The following is a 19,224-nucleotide window of genomic DNA, read 5'->3' as shown; positions in this document are numbered from 1 at the left end:
TAGCGGTAATTTATCGTAAAATTGCAAACTACAGAGTTGAATATTGTATATAAAAGACAGTGCAATAAAATTTGTAAAGTGTCGACAAGTCGTAAACATATTATTATAACACGTTTTATGTAAAGAAAAAAATCTATTTGTTACATAAAAATGTATTCTAAAAACTAATATAAACTACAAAAAAAAAAAAAAAAAAAAAAAAAAAAAAAAATGTTACTCTCTAAAGATTATAAATGAGGAAAAATTTAACTGCTTCCACTTAAAATGTTGGTTTTCTTTTACATAGAAATAATAGTTTCGAGAGTTGTTATTATTTGTGTGACAAATTTCTCATTTGCACTCTGGTGACTTTGGATTGTAGGGAATTTCAATTTGCTTTATATGTTGAGGACACGTTAATAAAGCCGCATTCTCTTTGTCAAGTTTGATTTAGGTAGTCAAAGACCAATTAGAGGGGTTAATTTCAGAGTGATTTATGACTTTCTCGCTCTTCGAAGTTGGATGAGTAGGTGGAGGAGGAGGAGGGTCCTCTACACAATTTAACTTGAGTGTTAAATTTCAGTCACTGCCGAATTTGCAATTATTATTTTTAATTTATTTTTGTCTTTCTTTTTTCGACTCTGACAAAAAAAATTATTTTTAACGCTAATAATTTAGATAATTTTATTTATTATATGGATGATTCTTCACTTAGTGGTCACTTTTTGAAAAATAATAAAATATTAATAATAATCTACGTAGAAAATTTTCAAAAAAAAAATGAATTCTTTTAAAAAAAGTTACCGCAGTCAAAAGTTAACACTTCGTGGGGAATCACCAATGTTTTTCTATAAGGAACGAAATAATGCAATAGTTTCTTTAAATATATGTTTCGAGTCAAAAATAAGCATGTTAGTGAAATATGAAAGTTTCAACCTTGACACAAGTCGTTTACGTTCTCAAAAATAAATATGTAAATCGAGTCAATAAAATCTGAGGGAAAATGACATTCGTTGTTAGTTGAAAAACAATTTTATTTTGCTTTGTTTTCTTCAGCTGGTTTTTTTCAGAATTTTTTTTTTTATTTTCTATTTAGATTTTTATTTTACTATTTCCAGCATATAATTATTATTTATATATTATTTATATTATTGATAATGATAATATATTATCTTGATAGAATTTGATTGCAAAATAAACCAGTTTCATTCTTCTTTTTTTTTTGAAAGCTTGTTCGATAATAATATATGTCTCAGCAATATGAATGTTTGATAACAAAATGTATTTGCAGTAAATAATTTTTGTTGGGAAGGGAATATTGTTTCTACCTGATGGCTTTAACGCAATATGTGGGATAAACTGAAGATAAAGTCATATAGTTTGAGGCGGAAGAGTGAACGCGAACACTTGTGCCGAGGCACCTAACACGGTAACTAGATGAGACAACAACCTTGTTTTTACATAGTACATAAAATTATAAGATGCACTTGAAACAGTTTTTAATTTAAACACAAGAGATAATTAAAAAAAAAACAAAAAAAATATTAAAGAAAAAAGATTGAATATTTTAATATTATTTAGTTAATTAATATTTTGTTTTTATTGAGTAATTAAAGTTTTAATTTATTAATTATATTAATAATACAAGACTATTATTTTAATAAAAAAATTTCATTCAATTATTTTCATAAATAAAAAAGATTTTAACAGGAATTCAATTATTTAAAACAGAATTTTCCTAATATTTTTCGAAGAAAATCAATTATTTAAATAGATTTTTAGAAAATTCTTCCCAAGAATTCAATTATTTTCAAAAATATTAACAAATTTTTGTGACCAGAATTCTATTATTTTCATAAATAATAAAATTCCTCGAAAGAATTTAATTATTTTCACAAATTTTAATAAACTGTTTTAAACAAATTAAATTAGTTTCTAGTCAAACATTTAATTTACAAGGGATTCAATTATTTTCATAAAATTCTTTTGAAGAATTCAATTATTTTCATAAACAATATCTTTATTTTTAGGAATTCAATTAATTTAATAAATAATAATATGCTTCGCAGAAATTTATTTATATTCAAAAATTTTTTTAAATTCTCGTAAAAATTTCAATTTTAATTAATTATTTTTAATACAATTTTAAATGAATTCCGTGAAAAAAGCAAAGACTATTTCTTATAAATTTTAATAAAATTCTTCGCAAGAATTCAATTATTTTCAATAAAATTTTATTAAAATATCAGAATTCACAATTATTCTTAAAAATTTTGATAAATTTCTTTGCAGAATTTCTATTTTTTTTAATCTCAGAAAATTTAAATTTTTAATGAATTTAATTTAAAGTTTTAAAGAACTCATAGTTTGTTAATAAATTTTAATATTATTTGAAATTGAAAATGATTATAACATTGAAAATGATTATAACAAACTTAAAAAGTATACTTTTTAAGAAAAAAAAAATAAGAACATTATAGAAAATTGTTTAAATAACAATTAAAATTTCAGTATTAGTAGTAAAAGTCGATTTTAGTCAGACAAAATTGTGAATACTGTGAAAAACATAATAATAAGCTTAGAAAGTATTTTTTTAAAATCAATAATAGAAAAATGATACAAAACTGTTTAAAAACCACTTATAACAATAATATTAGTAGTAAAAGGTTGTACTAGTCAGACAAAATTGTAAATATAATGAAACAAATAGTAAGAAGCTTAGAAAGTTCGTTTTTTAAAAACAAAATATGAAAATTACTCAAAATTGTTTAAATACCGGTTAAAATATAAATATACGTAGCAAAAGTCGATTTTAGTCAGACAAGATTGCAAATATATTAAATATGATAATAACAAGCTTAAAAGTACATTTTTTAAAGACAAAATATAGGAAATTACTCAAAATTGTTCAAAAAACACTTAAAACATTAATATTAGTAGTAAAAGTCGATTTTAGTCAGACAACATTGTAAATATAATGAAACAAATAATAACAAGCTTAGAAATTATTTTTTATAAAAGCAAATTAAAAAAATCATACAAAACAGAGTTTAAATAAAATATTAAAATCAGTAGTAAAAGTCGACTTAAGCCAGACAAAATTTAAAAATTGTAAGGACAATCTTAGAAAGTATTTTTTTGTTTTTTTAAAATTAAAATTTTTTAAAAACACTAAAAGAAATAGAATTTTGGATAAGTTGCAAATGATTGGAGAAATTCAATTATTTTCCAAAGTAATGAAATTCTTTGCAAAATTTAATTATGTTTAAAAATTTTTTTTAATTCTCTCTAAAATTTAGAAATTTTAAAAAATTTTAATAAAATTTTTCAAAAGAATTCAGTTATACCTATCTAAAAAAAATAATTAAATTCTACGCAAACTTTTAATTATTGTCATAAATACTTCTTCTAAAGAATTGAATTATTTTCATAAATAATAAAATTTTGCCCAAAGAATTCAATTCTTTTTCTTAATTTTAATAAAATTCTTTAAAACGATTCAATTATTTAAAACAAAATTTTTTCCTAATATTTTTAGAAAAAATCAATTGTTTTAATACATTTTTCTTTAATTTTTCCCAAGAATTCAATTATTTTTATAAATAATAAAATTCTTCTCAGGAATTGAATTATTTTTATAAATAATAAAATTCTTCTCAGGAATTCAATTATTTTTATAAATAATAAAATTCTTTTCAGGAATTCAATTATTTTTTAAAATTTTAATAATAATCGTTGCAGGAATACAATTATTTTCAAAAGTATTAAAATTAGTCAGAGAAATTTAATTATGTTCAAAAATTTTAAAAGATTCTCTTCATAATTTCAATTATCTTTGTAAATAATAAATTTTTTTTCTAAAATTTAATTATTTTCAAAAATATTAACATATTTTTACTGCCGGAATTCAATAATTTTTAATACAATTTTTATTAAATTCTTGGAAAGAATTTAATTTTTCTCACAAATTTTAATAAGAAACAAATTTTTTGAATCAGAAATTCAGAAATGAATTATTTTAATAAATAATAAAATTCTTCGAAAGAATTTAATTGTGTTCACAAATTTTAATACACTTCTTCTAAAAAATTCAATAATTTTCATAAATAATAAAATTTTTCGCAAGGAATTCAATTTTATTTTAATTTTATTAAAATTCTTCAAAAAAATTTTAAAAATTTTAACAAAATTCTTTAAAACGATTCAATTATTTTCACAAATTTTTCCTAATTCAATGATTTTTAATATCATAGCAGGATATCAATTATTTTTAATATCATTTGAAATATTTAATTCCTGCAGATCAAATAAATAGGTATTTAAATATTTGTTTTAAAAAATTATTCTATTTTTGAATGCAATTAAAAAAATTACGAAAAATTGAGTCGTGAAGTTTAATTTGTTTACTTTTTTAATCCCTTTTTCTGTCTTTAAGCTACTTTTTGCTACTTTTTTAAAATTAATTATCGAGTACAAAATTTGTAATTAATTAAAGTGTTAGATTAATTATATTAATAATTGAAGAAATTAGATTATTAATTTTTGATGTTGAATATTAAAAATGTTCAATTAATTGCCTTTTTTCTATTTAATTCTATTTTTGTTATAATAAAATGTATAAAAATATAAAGTTTGCAATAAACTTTAGCAGACAATTAAAAATAATGACTCATTTTGCAATTTCCTAATATATTGGTTAAGAAAGAAAGGACAATTATAAACCTTTCATTATTTTATAGTTGGATTCACTTATTGTTGGAAAAGGAATTAATTTTCTGCTTCAGTGCCATTACATGCCTTGTTAAAGTCATTTTTTCTTTTCTTCCTCTCTTTGTTTAATGTGGCAATTTCATTTTAATTTCATTATGTTAAAATTCTATCGAGTTTGCGAAAATAAAGAAAAATTATATTATTGTTTCGCACTGAAGAGTCGAAAATTTCTTGCATTTCCAGAGAAAATAGTTCGTGTTAATGTGGAAGAAAAGAAAAGGTCATAATTTGAAGATGATTCAAGTGGAAAATAGATTCTTTTCCGAGATGTGTCGTTTTTAAAGCCATTTGAAGCGTATTTTCATTCGTTTCAAATGTTCTCCTTTGTAAATGCTTTTTTTGCTTTTTTGCTCTTTTTCAAGTTCCTTTTGGGAGAAAAGGGATAACTAGGTTTTTGCGTATTCTTTTTCTATTGTAGTTCGCATGACAAGTTTTCTTATTTTTTGAGACGAAGAACGATTTCATTAAATAATAATAATTTTTTTAGGTCGAACGGAAGAATCAAAATATCTTTTATTTAAATAATTTTTTCTGTTTGTTTTAAAAGTGAAATCAATTATCGGAGGAGTAAATATAGGGGAAAAAATTTAAAATATCTCTTCGTGTGTAATATTTAAATCAGATTGTTTGAGGAAACTGATTGCCATTTGGCGATTCTTTGAGGTTCAATCGTTCTTTTTTTTTTTTTTTGTTTCTGAACCAAGTGTGCGAATTCCCGTTCGAATTGCACATTGAACTCTTCGTGTTCGCATAGGACGATTCATCGTGTTTCCGTCCGTATCCAATTTACTGCTTCCACTCATTGCTTTTCCGGAGATTTATCGGGATATCGCCAATAGCTATACGACATCGGATAGTAGCTATTGCTATGGTGGTGGTGGTGGTGGTAGTAACAGGGTCGATTGGCAATTTTGTGCAACGCTAGGGAAAGTGTTAAGATCAGGAAGCAATGTTCTCTATGTAGAATGAAACTTGCTCAACTTGAAATATATATACGAAATAGAGTATATGGAGGGTGGGAGAATTTACCAGATGGTACCACACCACAAAAACTGGAATATAGCTCTGTATCTTAATTTAAAGTATTTGTTACCTTGAACTAAGATAAGAGAGTTAAACCAACATTTACGACATAACTTTCCAAATACAAGTTCAACTAATTTTCAAACACAACTACAAAATTTAGCCATTCATATTTATTTAGTCAACAATTCTCTCCAATTGGTTTCTTTAAAAGATTGTTATTTTCTTTTTTTTTACTCTTTATTCTCTTTAATATTCATCATCCCTTCTCTATTTATATAACTTTTAATTCATACACTGAAAAAAAATTATTTGATCCAAGTAACCGAGTACTTGACTATTATCAATTAAATATTTACTTTAATCAAATAATATTTATTGAAGTCAATTAAATGGTTTAATTCATATTTGATTCAAATACTGAAATTATTGATTCAAATTATTAAAATACCATTTAATTGACTCCAATAAATATTATTTGATTCAAGTAAATATTTAATTAATAAGAGTCAATTAATCGGTTATTTGAATCAAATACATTTTTTTTCATTGTAACTTTATGAAAGAGAAATAAATTCTTATCAGTGATTATTTTGATTATTTATTTTCATAACTAATAAAAATTTCACAGAAATTCAACTATTTACAAATTGTTTATAAATTTTTTCGCAATACTGTTGTTCAGTAAATTTTATTAAAATTCGTCAAAAGAATTCAATTATGTTCAATAATTTCAAAAAATTCTCGCCAAAATTTTAATTATCCTTATAAATAATAAAATTCTTCACTGACATTCAATTATTTTCTAAAATTTTAATACAATTCTTGTCAAAATTTCAATTATTTTCCAAAATTTTCCTCAATTCGATGATTTTTAATATCTATTTTAATAAAATTTTTCAAAAGAATTCAAAAATTTTTATAAAATTTTACGCAAACATTTAATTATTTTCATAAAATAATAAAAATTTCACAGGAATTCAATTATTGCGAAGAAATTTATAATAAATTTGTAAATAATTGAATTCCTGTGAAAATTTTATTATTTTATGAAAATAATTAAATGTTTGCGTAAAATTTTATAAAAATTTTTGAATTCTTTTGAAAAATTTTATTAAAATAGATATTAAAAATCATCGAATTGAGGAAAATTTTGGAAAATAATTGAAATTTTGACAAGAATTGTATTAAAATTTTAGAAAATAATTGAATGTCGGTGAAGAATTTTATTATTTATAAGGATTTCTTCGCAATCATTCAATAATTTTCATAAATAATGTAATTTTTACAGGGATTCTATTATTTTCGTAACACAGTAAATCATGAGGTATTAAAAAGTGTTGCAGATTAAATTAACACCAAAAAAAGATTAAAATAATCAATTTTAGTGTTATTTTTTACAATGAATGAAATGAATGAAATTTTAGTTTATTAAATTTTTTTATAACTATAAAACATGAAGATATCGATAACTCCGAGTCTTCGACTCGGAGTGATCGATTTCTTCATATTTTATAATAATTAAAGATGTCCAAGTAATTAAATCATTATTTTATATTATAAGATTATTGTACATCTTCAACATTATTTTCATAATTTCAATTCAATTATTATTTTCAAAAATTTTTAACTACAATTTTACTTTATATAAATTATTTTTAATAATTTTCGAAAAAGTTCTTTGGCAATTTTCCAATCCATTTGTTTACAATATTCAATTTCACGAAATTTCAATTATTCCGAAATTCTTTATTATTATTAGAAAATAAAAACTTCAAGTAATACACGGAGAGAGAATATATATTAAATTTTGTAAAAATATTTTCAAATTGGGGAAAAAGTGCGACAAAGCGAAATTTTGATATCAAAAAATACTAAACTTTAAAAAAACTTATGTGAAATTTAGTATAATTATATCAAATATCAAGAATATTAATTAAATTCTAATATAACTTTACTAAATTTCATATAAGTTTTTTTAAAGTTTAGTATTTTTTGATATCAAAATTTCGCTTTGTCGCACTTTTTCCCCAATTTGAAAATATTTTTACAAAATTTAATATATATTCTCTCTCCGTGTATAAAAAAATTCAATGAAACTTTTTCAAAAAAATTAATTTCAAAATTCAATTATTTCCAAAAATTCACGCTATATTGCTTTTAATATTCAATTATAATCTAAAATTTTAACTGAAATTCATTTTTATGAAATGAAAATCAATTTTTATTGGAAAATTCTACAAGAATTCAATTATTTAAATGCAAAAGAAAATAATTTATTGAATAATTGAATGCTTCTCATAATTCAATTCTCATAAAGAATTTTATTGACAAATTTTTAAATAATTGAATTCTTTTGTCGAATTTTATTAAAACTTGCATGAACATAATTAATTTTTTCAAGGAATTCAATATTATAATTGTATGAAAAATAATTGAAACTCTACGATGAGCTTTATTATTAGTAAAAATATAATTGAATCCTGAAGAAGAATTTTATTACTCTTGAAAATAATTAAATTTCTGCACAATAATTTGTAACTTCTCTAAAATTAAATTTTTTCTTGTGTTTTTAACTAAAATTCTTCAATAAATCCATTATTTTTAATAATTTTCAAAAAAAAGTTCTTTGAGAATTTTCAAATTCTTTCGTTTACAATTCAATTTTACAAAATTTCAATTATTCGGAAATTCTGCAATTAAATATATATATTGAAAAATAAAAACTTGAAATAATTTTTATAAAAATTCTATTAAACTTTTAAAAAGAATTAAATCTACAGAATTGTTTGTGAAAAATATGAAAAATTACGAATTTCAATGATTTTAGTTTGAAACTTTTTCAAAATTTAATTATTTCTAAAAATCCACGTTATAATGCTAGTAATATTTAATTATAATCTAAAATTTTAACTGAAATTCATTTTTATGAAATGAAAATCAATTTTTATTAGTAAATTCTACGAGAGATTTCAATTATTTAAATACAAAAATAAATAATTTATTAATTTCATGTTTCTTGAAATCAAATTCTCATAAAAAATGTTATCAACAAATTTTATAAATCATTTAATTCTTTAGACGAATTTTAATAAAATTTTTAAGAATAATTACATTTTTCGAGGAATTCGATTAAAATTACATTAAAAATAATAATTAAAATTCTGCAGTGAGTTTTATTATTTATGAAAATAATTGAATTCCTAAAGGAATTTTATTATTTATAAAAATAATTGAATCCTTGTAAAAATGTTATTATTTATGAAAATAATTGAATTATTGCGAAGAAATTTATAAAAAAAATTTGAAAATAATTGAATTTCTTTAAAAATTTTTATTATTTATTAAAATAATTGAATGTTTGCGTAGAATTTTATTCATATTTTTTTAAATATAATGGAATTCTTTTGGAAAATTTTATTGAAATAGTAGATTAATAATAGATTATTAATTATTTTAATCCTTTTTTGTGTAAATTTAATCCTAGAGGGATTAAACTGTTGCAGATTGTTTTAATCCATTTAGGTGTTATTTTAACACCTCACGTTTTACTGTGTAAATAATAAAATTCTTTTTAGAAATTTTATTTTTTTTATAAATAATTAAATAATAAAATTCATTTGAGAATTTTAATTATTTTTAATACAATTTTAATCGAATTTCTCGAAAAATGTAATTATTCCTAAAAAATTTTATTAAAATTCTAGAAATAATCCAATAATATTTCAACTTCTTACTAATTTGTAATAAATTTGAGTCTTAAATAATTTTAATTTAAAATTCTAAAGATTTTAATCTTAATTGGTATCTTGATTGGTATCTTAATTGGTATTTAAACTATTTTGTATAGTTTTCCTATTTTGTTTAAAAAAAATAATAATTTCTAAGATTGTTCTTACAATTTTTACACTTTTATCTGACTTTAATCCCAATTTAAATCCTAATTTGAATGAAATACATTTTTTTCGTATAATAATCATGAAAAATGAATTTTCTTCTCAGCAACATGTCATCAGATTGATTTATCAAGAATCATGAGACATATTAGCTTATAAAGACATCATAGGCTCTTAATCGGTTTACAAAGTAGAGGAAATCTTGGTTATAATCTTTTCTATTCAAGGATTGAAATCCCAATATTATATTTCAAGTGAAATTAGTCAACATCAGAAGTTTCTCAAGTTGCACCCTCTTCGAACCGGATTTTCCATTTACTATATACCGAGGACTTTATTTTTCTTTCTCTCTTTCTCGTGTATTTTTATAACTTTTAGTCTTTTGATGCCGCCCGTTCTCGTATTTTATACTTTATAGTTTGAGCTCTTTAGAACCTAAATGACTTTCTTTTTCACCGTCTTCCTCATTTTACCAACTATTTTCGCTTATTGAGATTTATTTTTGACAAGTGCTTTGATTACAATGCAGCAGCAGCCTATACAACGATGTATAATTATGTCATTAATATCAATAAAATTAATTCCCGTTTCGTAGGTGTGGGCGTATTTGTGAATTTTATTTTCAGTCTGAAAATTACTTTTCAAGTGGAAAATAATTTTTTCTCGAAAAATACGGTTAAAATCACATCTTTTTTTTATTTTTGAAAAAAAATTTATTTTATTTTATTGTGAAAAAAAAATATTTTTCCTCTTTTCGTAATGTATTATCGATATTTGGAATGACAGATTTTAAATCATCAATTTTCCCTTCCATTATACTTGCTTCTTTCAAAATCAAAATCCCTCAAATATTACGTTGAGAATGACGCATCAAAAATCGTTTTCTCCCTAATATAGAATTATTACATAATTGTATATATTTAAATGTAGCATTTTTATTATATTGTTCGGATTATGTAATCCTGATTTGATTTCCATTCACCTCTGCGTACAGAGTGAGAGAGAATGTATTATAATCTAAAAATATATCATTAGCACTTCTTCTATATGAAAGTCATTAAAGTATATATACCTACAATTCATTACGCTTCAAAAATTCTCAATGATCAAATAATCGAAATTTTTCTTTTTTAATTCCCATCCAAATGAAGTGTAATTTAAAAGATGTTTCATCATATATTCGAATAAGAAAAGGGTAATTTATCAAACGACAAACAATTAACTTTCAATTCCATAATGGAGAATAAAATAAAAACTAAACATTAAGAACCTAATAATAACAGTAATTTTGAATATTTAGACATTTATAAATCTTAATAATATCTAATAGCGCCAAAAATAAATACTAAATAGAATATAAAAATCTTTTTTTAATCCAAGACGAGCCAAGGACACGACTTTAGAAGTTTAGAATTAAAATAAATCTTACCTAATTTATAGATGTTTCCCTAAAGTTAAAAAAAAACGAAAGCAAATCTTACTTAATTTATAAGAAATATTTTTTTGAATTGGAAAAGGAATAAATTAAAAATATTATGTCACAGCTTGTTTATAATGAGACTGAAGGAAACACAAATTTTTCTTATTCTAGAGTGAAGCAAACAATAGTGAAAAATTTGGTAAACAAATTTTCTACATGTCGTTTATTATGATCAACTTTCTCTCGACGAGAATACTGATTTTTTAAAACATTTTTTTAAGAATTAATAATTCATGACGTGTATAATCATGGCAAAAATATTCAGAACCACTTTTCCGTGAATTTTATTAATGAAATAATTTCCTCATTTTTATTTTGCCTTAGTTTCAAAAATGGAAAAAAAATACTGTTACTTTTTATTCTATTTCTATTTCTTACTTAATCTAAAAAAAAACATTAAATTAAAAAAGAATTTAAGAATCATTAAAAAAATTAGTAAATGAGATAAAAATATTATTTTTATAATTTAACTCGTTTCAAAAAAATTTGAATGGATTTTTTTTTTATAACTAACTTCATAAGAATCTTTAATTGAAATTATTTAAAATTCAAATTTTTTAAACTTTAAATTTTAAAACTACAAATCATTAAAAATTGCACATCAGTAAATTCCTCGAAAATAATTTTCAAGATTTCAAATTTTCAATACAATTATTTTCTGGAATTTTCAACTAAATTTCTTCTCTGAATCAATTATTTTGAATAATTTTTGAAAAAGTTCCTTGAGAGTTTAATTATTTATCATTCATTTCCATTATTGAATCTTAAATAATTTACCTGAAATATTTCTCCAAAAATCACTTGTTTTCAATTTAATTTTACAAAATGTGAATTATTCGATAATTTTTCATTTCAATACATTTATATATTCAATCTATATATTCAACATTCAAAAAATGTCAAAAGAATTCGATATCAAATTTTTCAATATCGGTTTTAATTAAGAATTTAATTATTTTCACAAATTTTAATAAACTCCTTTAAAAGAATTCAATTATTTTCTACGCAAACATTTAATTTACAGTGGTTTCAAATATTTTCATAAAATTCTTTTGAAGAATTCAATTATTTTCATAAATAATATCATTATTTTTAGGAATTCAATTAATTTAATTAATAATTAATAATATTCTTCGCAGAAATTTATTTATATTCAATATTTTTTTTAAACTCTCGCAAAAATGTCTATTTTAATAATAATCGTTGCAAGAATTCAAATAATTTTTATAAATATTATAATTTATCATAGCAGGATTTTAATGATTTTTAATAGAATTTTAAATGAATTCCGCGAAAAATGCAAAGACTGTTCTTGTAAATTTTAATAAAATTCTTTGCAAGAATTCAATTATTTTTAATAAAATTTTATTAATATATCAGAATTCACAATTATTCTTAAAAATTTCGATAAATTTCTTGGCATAATTTCTATTATTTTTACTCTTAGAAAATTTGAATTTTTAATGAATTTAATTGAAAATTTTAAAGAACTCATAGTTTGTTGTTGAATTTTGATATTATTTAATATTGAAAATGATTATAACAAACTTAAAAAGTATACTTTTTAAAAACAAAATAAGAACATTATAGAAAATTGTTTAAATAGCAATTAAAATATTAGTATCAGTAGTAAAAGTCGATTTTAGTCAGACAAAATTGTGGATACAGTGAAAAACATAAAAATATTCTTAGGAAGTATTTTTTTAAATAAATAATAGAAAAATTGTACAAAACTGTTAAAAAACCACTTAAAACAATAATATTAGTAGTAAAAGGCTGTAATAGTCAGACAAAATTGTAAATATAATGTAACAAATAATAACAAGCTTAGAAAGTACGTTTTTTAAAAACAAAATATGAAAATTACTTAAAATTGTTTAAATACCGCTTAAAATATTATTATAAGTAACAAAAGTCGATTTTAGTCAGACAAGGTTGCAAATTTATTAAATATGATAATAATTAGCTTAAAAGTACATTTTTAAAGAAAAAATATAGGAAAGTTACTCAAAATTGTTAAAAAATACTTAAAACATTAATATTAGTAGTAAAAGTCGATTTTCGTCAGACAACATAATTGTAAATATAATGAAACGAATAATAATAAGCTTAGAAATTACTTTTTATAAAAACAAATTAAGGAAATCATACAAAACAGTTTAAATAAAATATTAAAATAAGTAGTAAAAGTCGACTTAAGTCAGACAAAAGTGTCAAAAATTTTAAGGACAATCTTAGAAAAGAATTTTTTTCTTAAAAACTTGAATAAAATTCTTTGAAAAAATTCAATTATTTAAAAAACTTTGATATAATTTGTTTCTTAAAGTGTAAGAATTATTTTCAATTTATATTTTTAATTACATTTCTTGAATGAATTTAATTATTATCGAAAAATTTTAACGCAATCATCGTAAAAATGCAATTATTTAAAAAAATGTTGATAAACTTCTTTATAAGAATTGAAATTTAAAAAATATTCAATTATTCAATAAATTATTTATTTTTGTACTTAAATAATTAAATTCTCGTAAAAGTTTCTAATAAGAATTAAATAAAATAAAATGATTAAAGTTTTGAAAACTTTTATTTATAAATTTCAAGATAAAAATGATTGAATTTTGAAAGAATTATTTTTTTTATTTTTTTTTATTTTTTTTATTTTTATTTATTTTTTTTTTATTTTTTTTTTTTTAGAAATTGTAAAATTATTTTATTTTTGAATGTAATTAATAAATTAAAAAAAAATTGAGTCGTCAACTTTAATTTTTCGATAGTTACTTTCTTTTCTGTCTTTAAGCTACTTTTTTAAAATTAACAAAATTTAAAAAAAAAACAGTAACAATAATTGTTTATCATTGTCTATTTGAAAAATTTTAATAGAAATGAAAAAGTCTTTTTTCAAATATGTGTGCGAAAGTTATAAAAAAAACGAGTGAAACTGCTTCTGAGAAAATGAAAAGACTCTAAACAATTAAACGTTTCATTTTCAGTTCCTTTAGGAGACGTTTATTTTCGTTTACTTTCTTTGCAGAAAATTCCACTGTTTTATATATATAAAAAGAGAGAAATTATGAACAATTAAATAAAGAATATAATATAATTATAATATAGTGTAAAAAAAAGAATAATATACAAAAATATGATAATATAACAAAGATATAAATTTTTTTTGAAAATTATACAAAAAACCAAAGGAAAAAGTAATAAAAAACTTTTATTTTTATAATTTGGTTTAGAATCCATTTATCCATCCTACTTGTGAGAAATTATAAGTGGATTAAAAATGATCAATTTAGAAAGTTAAGATTACATGTTGAACATTATTTTATTCATGAAAAATTTGTCTTCAATGTTTTGAACTATATAATTTGTAAATATTTTACTATGTCGCTAATAATGATTACATCATAGCAGAGCTCTCTTGTTAGAGAACTTAAACTTTTCAGATAACGTTTTATTGTAACGAGGTATATATCTTTTAACGATAAAGTAACATCAATGAAGAAAGATTAAGATCTTTGGTATCCTTCGACGTCTTAAAGACAGCGGCATTAGACTTGCTTGCATATATGTAAAAGTTGTGTTAATTTATTCAAAGGGAAAAAAGAAAAATTACTTTATCGATTTTCGATACACTGAGAGACATGGAACTTTCGGTTTATTATCCACTTTGGTTAAATTTCCCTTTTGATGAAAATTGGGAGTTGAGAAGTTTTAGTGTTTAGGCTAGTATTTTAGTACTTTTAGTATTTAGATTGTATTGTTATTTAGTATTTTTACTTTTTTAGTATTTAGATTGTATTGTTATGATTCTAGAGATTAGGAATTTTTTGAAAATTTTAAAAATTTATTTCTGTTTAGTCACAGAAAAGGGACTTGTCCCATGTTTCATCTAAAATTTATAAATTTTTTTAATTAAGTCTTCTTTCTTAAAAGTTAAATCTTTTTTTTTTGTTTAAAAAAACCCTTTTTAATGTTCAGGGCTCGGATTGTGCAACTTTTTCGACTTTTTTCGACTTTTCTAAGGAAATGTGACTTTTTTCGACTTTTTTGTGAAAAAATGCGACTAATCGACTTTTTTGACATTTTTTTTTAGTAAAATGCGAATGATATTTAAAATTTTCATTTAAACTTAAAGGAAAAAGTTTGAGTCAAAAAATTGTTCTACTGTTACATTTATTTACAAATTTCTTTCAAATTTTTCGAAAACATCAATAACTTTTTTTAAATAAATATTTAATTATAATTTTTCCAAAGGAATTAAAATTCTTCAAAAGATTCAAATTCACAACTTTTTGAAATTAAACAACTTATAAAAAATTGTTATAAAACATGAAGACATCGATCACTCCGAGTCTTCGACTCGGAGCAATCGATGTCTTCATGTTTTATAATAATTAAAGATAACCGATTGATAAAATCATTAATTATTATTATAAGACTTTATAAAAAAAAAATTTGAATTATTTTTTATGCAAATAATTGAATATTGGGAAGAAATTTATAAAACATTAGTAAGTAATTTTATTTTGTAGAAGAATGTTGATATTTAGAAAGATAATTGAAATTTAAAGGAGAATTTAAAAACAAAATTTGAAAATAATTGAATTTCTAGGATGAATTTTTATTAATTTTGACAAATAATTGAATTTCTGCGAAAAAATTTTATTAAAATTCCTTAAAATAATTAAACTTCCGCGAAGAAAATTTCGTTAATTATAAAAATAATTGAAATCTTGTAGAGAATTGATTTAAAATTTTTGAAACTAATTAAATTTTTTCAATTAAATTTAATTAAAATTTTGTATTGATAATAATTCAATTCTTATCATTAATTTAATCAAAATTTTTCAAAATAATTGAATTTCTTGAGAAGAATTTTAGTAATGATTGAAAATAATTGAATTCTTACGATAAATTTGATGAATTTTTTGAAAATAATTGATGTCATGCGAAGAGTTCAATTATTTTTTGAAAATAATTAAATTCCTTTGAAGAATTTTATTATTATATATAAAAAAAAAAATTACTGCCAAGAATTTTAAAGTTTTTTTAAAAAATAATTGAATTCTATTGTAAAGAATTTTATTAATTTTATAAAATAATTGAATTCTTGTGAATAATTTTATTAATTTTGTCAGATAATTGAATTTCTGCGTAAAATTTTATTAAACGTTTTGAAAATAATTGAATTCATAAGAAGAATTTTATTTCAAATTCGTGAAAATAATTGAATTTTTGCGAAGAATTTTAATACTTTTGAAAATAATTGAATTTCTAGGATGAATTTTATTATTTTTAAAGATAATTGAAATTTTGACAAGAATTTTATTAAAATTCTTTGTAAATAATTGAATTTCAGAGAAGAATTTTATTATTCACAAAGATAATTGAAATTTTGAACAGATTTTTTTTTTAAATGTTTAAAAGTAATTGAATTTTGCAGAAGAATTTTTGATATTTATAAACATAATTGAAATTTTGAGGAGAATTTAAAAAAAAAATTTTGAAAATAATTGAATTTCTGTAAAGAATTTTCTTATTTTTGAAGATAATTGAATTTTGCGAAGAATTTTATCAGAACTTTTGAAAACAAATTAAATTTTTATGATGAACTTTATTATTTATAAAATTTTGAGGGAAAATTTTAAAAAGTTTTTGAATATTATAATTGAATTTTTGCGAAGAATTTTAATAATTTGGAAAATAATTGAAATTCAAAGAAGAATTTTATTATTTATAAAGATAATTGAAATTTTGACAAGAGTTTTATTAAATTTTTTTTTTAAATATAATTGAATTTCGGAGAAGAATTTCATTATCTATAAAAATAATTGATATTTTAAAGAGAATTTTAAAAAAATGTTAAAATTAACTAATTAAAATTTTGCTATGAATTTTATTTAATTTTTTTAAATTTTATATCAGATTGTTTGATATTAATGTATCTGTTGTTGAGAAATGTGATTTTTTTTTACAATTTTGACAATTTTGTATTTCCTTTTTGTCGTTTTTTCTAAAATTTCATGCGACTTTTTTCCGACTTTTTTTGGAAATTTTATGCGACTTTTTGTGATTTTTGTTGTAAATTTATGCGACTAAAGCGACTTTTTTTGAGTCTTAAAGACGATCCGAGCCCTGAATGTTTAAAATTTTCTTTTTGCTATAATATTAAAGGAAAAAAATAACTGTGATCCCTGCCAACAATGAACTTGCCCTGATTCGCATTGACTTTCAAACCTTGCGTTTGACTTTTTCTTTTAAATGTAAAAGTCATAAAATCGTTTACGATACTGTAAAAGAATTTGCTAGGAGGTTCAATGATATTCGAAGAAATGAGAGAAGAAACATTGTGGTACGAGAAAATATAGCGAGTAAATTACTGTTCCCTGTGTACACATACGGCTCAGCTCTCATTTACGAGCGGAAACATTATTAACACGCAGGCTTCATCTCTTTTTTTATATATATATATATATATATATATACACCTCCCTCCATCTCTATCTTTTTAAAACTTCCAAGTTGTTCGCTTGAGGTCTACAAGACTTCTATCCTTATCGGACGTATCTCCCTCTTGCTCCTTCTTCCTTTGCGTACTCCTTTTTTCAGAAATCCATTGTCTTGGTCGCCATAGTTTCTCAGGGACTCGTGAGCTCGTGGGAAGGTTCACAGGAGTTTGAAATGTAAACTCGGTCTTCGCCTTCAGCCTAGCCAACAGCGACAACCAAGTCTGCCGTTTAGCTAACCCACCACCAATGTTTAGTTGCATCTAATACTCTGATTAGTTTACGCATCAAGTCTCTTTTATTAACGCTATCACAATTGCCTCGTAACTTTTGACTTTTATTTCTTCATTACAAATACAAGTTAATCCAAAAACTCTTGTTGCTCTTTTTAATTTCCATTTTCAAGGAAGTACCTTTTTTGAACTTACAACACAATTTTTAAATCTCTTCAAAAATCAGAAGAAAAAAATAAAATTGTTCCGTTTTGTTGAAAGGATTGACAGCTAGAGATCGTGTCTAAAATGGGTTAAAGATACGGGTTGGAGGACATTTATGAACAGTAAATTCTCGATTTATACCGCAGAGCAACGGGAGTTTCTTGGATAACGTCGAGAGGCAGTATCTTGTAAATATTTAAAAGCAGGATCTTAACTTATGTACTTCTTATAAGGCTTGCACGAGTCAATATAGCAAACGAGCTTGTGTGAACTTGGCCGTTCTTCTTTCTGTTTCAGCCGAAAGAACTCAATCGTTCTCAGGACCCAGCTATCCGTACGAGTTCACACCATCATAGGTGAGTATTCTATATTTATGCTTTTTTACCCCAGTGACCCTTTTTCCTTCAAATGTAGTCTGAGAAGATACACACGTTATTTATAATACAAGTATTTATTCGCCTATTGATATGATACACCGCAAAAACTCGCCTCATTAAAAAAAGTGATAATGAAACGAAACATTTTTTCCTAGCTCATATGCTTCAAAGAAATTTACAAGAACCTAAAGATACTTGTAAATTTTTTTGAATCCACTGAAAGACTTTGTGTTTTAAAATATGTTCCTATTTCGCGTCAACCCAGGAGATTGAACATCAGACGCGCTTTTGTATGGTTAAAGAGCAACTGAAAAGCACTGAAAAGCGATGACCTAAAACCAAAGCATACTTTAATTAGAACACATAATATAATAAAAATAATAAAAAAAAATAAATAAAATTTACCTTGGAGAAAAAATTGGAATTTGCGGATGTTGATCTGAAAGTAACTTGGAATTTTCATTAAAAGCAGGCTTCGGATTAACTTTCAAGGAGCAAAAAATGTGTTCGTTAAATTTAATTCATTTTAATTTCTTTTCATAGATAAAAGAAGTTACAATATTTTTCGCAAAAAAAATTTTTATTTAAAAACGTTCCTTCTGCAAATTTAGGTATAAAAAACGCGAAATTTGAAAGTAATATGACATTTAACTAAATTAACGGTTGCATAAAATTTCCCAAAGTTTTAAACGATCGAATAACGATTAGACAGAATCTACAAATATTGAATAATTATACGATGAACTTCTAAAA

At 22.0% G+C, this 19,224-nt stretch overlaps 1 protein-coding gene across 7 annotated transcripts in view; it reads left to right on the top strand.

The window, feature by feature from the left end:
* The window catches only part of LOC122499947 (FH1/FH2 domain-containing protein 3), a 207,183-nt gene that overhangs the window by 115,229 nt on the left and 72,730 nt on the right, over nt 1-19,224 (top strand). For all 7 annotated transcript variants that reach the window (XM_043608655.1, XM_043608586.1, XM_043608814.1 and 4 more), the window contains one exon: nt 18,392-18,450. In XM_043608655.1, the coding sequence (XP_043464590.1) occupies nt 18,392-18,450 (59 nt within the window). The remainder of the gene's footprint in view (nt 1-18,391; nt 18,451-19,224) is intronic.

This window comes from Leptopilina heterotoma, unplaced genomic scaffold (assembly GCF_015476425.1).
Source record: "Leptopilina heterotoma isolate Lh14 unplaced genomic scaffold, ASM1547642v1 Lhet_0, whole genome shotgun sequence".
NCBI classification, from domain to species: Eukaryota; Metazoa; Arthropoda; class Insecta; order Hymenoptera; family Figitidae; genus Leptopilina; species Leptopilina heterotoma.
The sequence above is the reverse complement of the archived record's forward strand: the minus strand, read 5'-3'. Positions and strand labels throughout refer to the sequence as shown.